Source organism: Colobus angolensis, unplaced genomic scaffold, assembly GCF_000951035.1.
Source record: "Colobus angolensis palliatus isolate OR3802 unplaced genomic scaffold, Cang.pa_1.0 Scaffold112, whole genome shotgun sequence".
NCBI lineage: Eukaryota > Metazoa > Chordata > Mammalia > Primates > Cercopithecidae > Colobus > Colobus angolensis.
Window position 1 is genome coordinate 8,906,198 of NW_012112253.1, and position 6,369 is coordinate 8,912,566.

Below are 6,369 nucleotides of genomic sequence, written 5' to 3' on the forward strand. Positions count from 1 at the left end.
GGTGGACCGAGCCTCCCGGCTCGCTGCTCCCGCCGGCGGAGCGAGGCTGCCCTTTCTCCGCAGCGTGATTTATTTTCTTCTCCTTTTTTTTCTGAACTCTTCTTCCAGGGAGAGGCTAGTGGTAACAGGCCGAGCTGGATGGATGGGTATGGGGAGAGGGGCAGGACGTTCAGCCCTGGGATTCTGGCCGACCCTCGCCTTCCTTCTCTGCAGCTTCCCCGCAGGTAAGGCACTGCCGGCCGGGCGCGTGGGGCCGGGTCCCTGGGCCGCCTACCAATGCGGGGCCAGATTTGCGCGAGTTGAGTCCGGGCTCAGGTTCTCTAGACGTCCTCCGGACCCCGCCTCCCATTTCCACGGGTCTTTGTTTCTCCTGCACCCCGTCGTGGGTGCGATGCCTGCCCTTGGGGAACCCGGAGAGGGGCACCCCGCCTGAGTTGCAGTGAGAAGGAACCGGGTGGGGAGGGCGCAGAGGCCGGGGGTGCCTCACTCCCTTCCCTTTTTCCGAGAAAAGGGGTGCTGGTAACGTGCCTCCTAGGGGGTCGGAAAGAGAGGGAGAAGGGGAGACACGCCCTCGGTGCTGGGGGCACTCTTCAGCTCCTCGCCCAGCAGTTTGCAAACCTGCCGGGTGCCCAGGGGTGGAGCCAGGGGCGCCCCTGAGGTCCCAGCCAAGTTCCCGACAGCCCCCTCCCCGGAGACCTCGTCCCGTTTCCACGCATTTGGCCACGCGGGGACACCCACGGGCCCGGCTCAAATGAGCTGGTGTTCCTGTTTGATAACTTTCTGCGTCGCCCCCTGTTTGTTTTTATTGTGTCAGAAAGGGAGAGAATTTCAGAATTAAAGCTGAAAAAGCCCATCTGTTTCCAATGAATCCCCCATAGTTTTTCACAATGTTTTTGGCAGATCGCTGCTTTCAAATTCCTCCGAGCCCGGACCTCTTGTTTTTGTTGGGGGAAGGGAGACCAACTCCACAGAGAAGCATTTGTTCCTTCCCAAACGCTCCAGTTTCTTTACTTTTTTTTTCCTTTCGGGGGGAGGGGGGAGGCACGCAACTTAAATCCCCGGCCTGTTTTCTTTATGATGTTTCATAAAACTTTATTTCATTTTTGCCATATGCTGCTCACAGCCAGAAAACGCCAGTTAAGCCCTTTATACCCTTTTTTTTTTTTCTTGCTCAAAATACAAATAAACACAATGTCACGGGCCAAATGCCCTCCCCGGGGCAAGGCGGGATCTCCTAGCCGTTTCCATTGTGTTTTCGGGGTTCAGAGGTGTCTTTCTGAAAAAATTTCAGCTTGTTTTGCGCCACAGCCGGGCGTGGAGCCGCAGCCCCAGCGCACCACTGAGCTTTGCAAGAAAGGACTTGAGTTTAGACTCGGATTGGGTTATTTTGATTTGCTTTTCAGCCAACTGGGTTTCAAGGAACTGGCAAAACTGGGCAGGTCTGGCTCGGCCTGGCTGCGAGTTGGGGCTCCCAGTGGGCGGATCACGCAGACAGTGAATAGTAGGGAGCGAGGGGTCAGTTTACCTCCTAGTCCCAGCCCTGCTTCTGGCCCCCAGCGCCAGCTCAGACTTGTGCGTCCGGCTTTAGCACTGCGCACCCCAGGAAGGTCCCAGAGAGCCGCAACCGGCTCTCCAGACCTGAGTTCCATTGGGAGGCCTGGCCAAGGACAAGATGTGGGGGGAGAGATCTTGGTATCCCCAAAAAGTACTCAGCTTGGACTATCAAAACCTCCACAGGGGATCAGACAGCAGGGTGCCCTCTCCCCACCCCCAGTGTATTTAAAAGGCAGTTTCTCCACCTACTTAAGAGTCTGGCAGAACAGGCCAATTTGGTTTCCTCCTAAGAATTCAAAATAAAAATAAAAATCACCCTATTTAAAAAGAAGTCAACGTTTTGGAAAAGCCAGAGTTTGCAATTTGTATTCTTGGTTTGGTCTAGATAAAGATCCAGCCCATTGGAAGTTTTATCAGATGGGTTGATAAATGGCTTTTGTCCCTTGGCTGCTGTGGGGGATGTGATCTCAGCTCAAAGCTGAAATTGAGAAGGGGGGCTTAGAGGCCCTTAAAACAACACCTTCCTGCTCTTAAAGCTGCAGCACTTGTTAACTTTTGGGGCTAGAGAGGAAAGGGAGGCCTGGCAGAAGTTCCCTGAGGTAGCAGGCTGCACGGCCTGAGTGGTGGTGTTTTTGTTGTTTCTCGATTTATTTCTCCATCCTAAAAACTTTTATTTTAAAGTATCCCGGCATAGGCTAAGGAACACTGGTAGGTTATATAAGTCACAGCCCAAATTCCATCACTTTTGTTTCCAAGAAACCCATTTCTTTTTGGCATCAAGGCTGGTAACTAAAACCTGGCCGATAGAACTGATAGCTGCTCTCCTGTCATGCCAGCTGGCTAATGTTTCTTCTCATTTGAGGGCTTGACAGCTGCGATTAGTCAAAATTGCCCACCTTACTGAAAACTGAGCTTCCAGTATCCCAAAACTAAATAAACTGGGGGCTGCAAAACTTGTGTGCTCTAGAAACGTGGGTCAAAAGACAGTTTCATAAGTAAGGGATGAAATGGAAAATTTCCACAACAAAGAGAGACTGTGTCATTCTTTGACACATTGACCAGGAGAGGGGCCACTTAGGAATAAAGTTAGAAAACTTGCAGGTCTGGAGAGCAAGGTGGGAGTTCAAGAAATAAAGAAAGCCCCGGCAAGTGCAAGGCACCCAGACACACTGGGGGCCCCTGTGTGCCTTGGCCTCTCCCGTTGAAGACAGGTGGAAACTGGCTGAGCAGCTGCGTAAAAGCCTCGGTTTGTTCTGTGCTAGTCAGTTTGAATGGCTGCCAGGAGTAAGCCTATAGGAGTGCAAATTAAATTGAACATAGTTATGTAGAGAAAGATGCCTTCACCTCAGCTACACTGAGAGCGTTTGTGTGTTTCGAGTGTTTGCATTTACTTACTCGATGGCGATGGCCAACTTACTGTGTTCCTGACTCAGTGACAACCTTTGGAGCCCTCTAACTAAGCCCCTCAGGCAGACCACAGCCTGGTGAAGAGAAAGGGCCCCTGCACTGTCAAGCGGGCTGGAAGGGTGTCTGTTTACATGATTCTTTAGGGACAGCACAGGCAGACAGTACCCACGTCTACCTAGGAAGGGAGGCCAGAAAGAATTCCTAAAAGAGCATTCCACAAATGGCATCCTACTCAAATCACAGTTAATAGATGGCTTTTTAAACTTTGAAGCCATTGCGACATTTTTGAAAAGATTTCCAAGATAAATCCATCCGGGTATATGTTTTAGACATGCCACCAGGCTTCCTGTTCACTATGTATGGGTCCTGTACTTCAGCACAGTGGTTCTCAAAGTGTGGTCCCTGGACCAGCAGCATTTGCTTTCCTTGGGAACTGGTTAGAAATGCAAGTTCTAGGCCCACTACAGAAACTATAGAAGCAGTTACTCTGGAGCTGGGGCCCTGTGTTCTAGAGCAGGCCCTCCAGGGAATTCTGATGCACGCTCAAGTTTGAGGATTGCTGTTCTAAGAACTGTTGCACTCCAGCCTTTCTTTGTTCCTTCTTTCTTCCCCTTATACTTTTAAACTGCAGCTGTTTTAGAAATGTTAGTCCTTGGTGGGTAACTAAGGTTTCGGGAGACCAAGGCCCTCTGCAGTATCCAGGCACATCTGTGTGGCTATAGAAACGAGACTATTTCTATCAAAGCTGCTATTCAAAAATGCATCGGCTGGGCGCGGTGGCTCACACCTGTAACCCCAGCACTTTCATAGGCCAAGGTGGGTGGATTGCTTGAGGTCAGGAGTTAGAGACCAGCCTGACCAACATAGCGAGACCCCATCTCTACTGAAAATACAAAAATTAGCTGGGTGTGGTGGCACAAGCCTGTAATCCCAGCTACTCGGGAGGCTGAGGCAGGATAATCGCCTGAACCCGGGAGGTGGAGGTTGCAGTGAGCTGAGATTGCGCCACTGCACTCCAGCCTGGGTGACAGAATGAAATTCTGTCTCAAAAACAAACAAACAAAAATGCATCAGCAGATCAGCCTGCTTACCACACTGTTGCTCTCCCAGTAGGACTTTGTGTCCCAAGGGGAGAGTGTCTCAGTTTGTTTAGGCTGCTGTAACAAAATACCGTCAGTGGGTAGCTTATACATGGCAGACATTAGTTGCTCACAGTTCTGAAGGCAGAAAAGTCCAAGAGTAATAGGTGCTGGCAGATTCGATGTCTGACTTGTAGATGGTGCCTTATAACTCTGTCCTCACAGGGTAGGAGTGAGGATACTCTGTGGGGTCCCTTTTATAAGAGCACTAATCCCATTTTTGCAAGCTCCACCCTCATGACCTAATCACTTCCCAAATCCTTCCTACTTCTCATACCATCACTTTGGGGTTAGGCTTTAAAAGGTGAATTTGGAGTTGATGTTCAGTGGCAAGAACCAGCCAGCTCGCAACCAGTGTGTGAAGACATCTGCAGAACAGAGCATTGGCATCTAGGGAGAGCACACACATAAAATTCTACAGATGGTCAGTCAGTAGGCCCTGAGGGTGAATTGAGGAGAAAGGGAAAGGATCTCCGGTCTTGTGATCTGAGGAAGGGAAAGGTCTTTGCAAAGTTGGAGAAATTGCTAGTAGTCACTTCAGCGCTCAGAGGATGGGAGCTGGGGAGAGGTGCTCTGTGGGCACAGATAAGGCCACTCTATGAGATGGGGAAGAGGAGGCCTTGGAAGATAAGAGGCTGAAGGTGGGGACCGGTTTACATGTTGAGGGGAGTGTGGTTCCTGTTAGAGATTTTGTCTTTGGTGGAATGTGCGAGGCCTAGAACTGGGCAGAGAACCCCAGCTTTAGGTGTTGGTTGAGTAGCAGTTAGGGGGGCCATGCTGTTTTGCTGCTTGGCAAAAATTCAACTAGCCTTAAATTGAAGGTAGTATTTCTTTGAAGGTAGCAAACTTATCCCAGTTTGCCCAGGACTTTCCTAGTTTTAAAACTGGAGGTTATATGTCCTGAGAACTATCCTCAGTCCCTGGCACACCAGGACAGTTAGATAAAACCCTAGTTTTATCCTCTCCTGTTCCCTGGACTCATGCCTAGCCTGTGTCTGTTAGGGACTCCCCTGTCCAGACTCGTGAAGTCCTGGGTGTGAAGTGGGCCTCTCCATGTAGTCTAATCACCTGGGGCCGTGGATCCTTCCTCCTCCTGGTCCTGCCTGTTCCCTCTGTCACCTTGCTGCCATTGCAACAGTGGACAGGCTTAGGACCTGCCTGCCTCCCCCGATCCTCGCCATGGTGCCAAATGAATCACTGTGAAACTCCTGCCCAGGAGCTCATGGCTGCTCATGGCCTGCTTTGGAGCATCAGAAGGGAGGACCTCTGACTCCTGGCCCCCCACTTTTCCCAAACTCATTTCCAAGGCTTCAAGTACATCCTCAAGCCCTAGGTCACCTCTTCCCTCCCGCCTTGACTCCCCATATACCACCCCACCACACCTGGCTGCTCTAAGGCATTGCTCTGGGCACTGCCCAGTTTCACCACTCCAAGCTCAGTGCCATTTGCAGGGGTCCAGTGCAGACCCCTGATGCCGGGGGCACCTGTTACCTTGGTTGCTGACAACTGAGCTACCTCCTGGGCTTGGTGCCTCATGAGCCTTACGTTTTTGTCCTCTTGTAAAGCACCAGTTCTGTTTATAAGAGCAGGAACCTCTTTTCTGTTTCTATATGCCCTTCTTTTCTCCACCCACCCCAAGCACACCCACATAGTCCTGGGAACTACAGGGCCCTTGGGTTTTTGTGTGCGTTTCTGTTTGTTTTGGGTTTTGCTCAATGGGCAAAGACCACAGGATTTTTTTTTTTTCCTTTTTCCAGATACTCAAGTTTTTTTCCAAAATAATTTTTTCTGGTTATAAAAACAGTACTCATTTTTAACTCTGAAGGCTGAAAGGGATAAGTAATAAAATAAAAATGACCCAAAATCCAACCTCCCACAGACAACTGTCACTAATGAACATTTCACAAACATCTTTCAAGATATAATACCTTTATATTCTTCTCTACAAAGTAGGATCATTTGAAGGAGAGTAATAATTTTTAAAGCTCTTTTGATTGAGTGGCCACAGTGTAGCAAGCGTTCTGCTAAATGCCTTAAGGACATTCCCATGAGGATCATCATTCCCATTTCACTGATGAGAAAACACGGGGTCAGAGAAGTTTTCCCCACATTGCACACACAGCTAGTTGCATGGCAGAGCCAGAAGTAGAACCCAGACTCCTGCCCTTTTCCCATGCACAGATTTTGGATAAATGTGTCATTAAATTTGCCACGTAGTGCCAGGCTCGGTGGCTCACGCCTGTAATCCCAGCACTTTGGGAGGCTGAGG

At 49.9% G+C, this 6,369-nt stretch overlaps 1 protein-coding gene across 5 annotated transcripts in view; it reads left to right on the forward strand.

The window, feature by feature from the left end:
- The window catches only part of RGMA (repulsive guidance molecule family member a), a 46,150-nt gene that overhangs the window by 15,951 nt on the left and 23,830 nt on the right, over positions 1–6,369 (forward strand). For all 5 annotated transcript variants that reach the window (XM_011958017.1, XM_011958011.1, XM_011958040.1 and 2 more), the window contains exon 2: positions 109–224. In XM_011958017.1, coding sequence (XP_011813407.1) covers positions 109–224 — 116 coding nt within the window. The remainder of the gene's footprint in view (positions 1–108; positions 225–6,369) is intronic.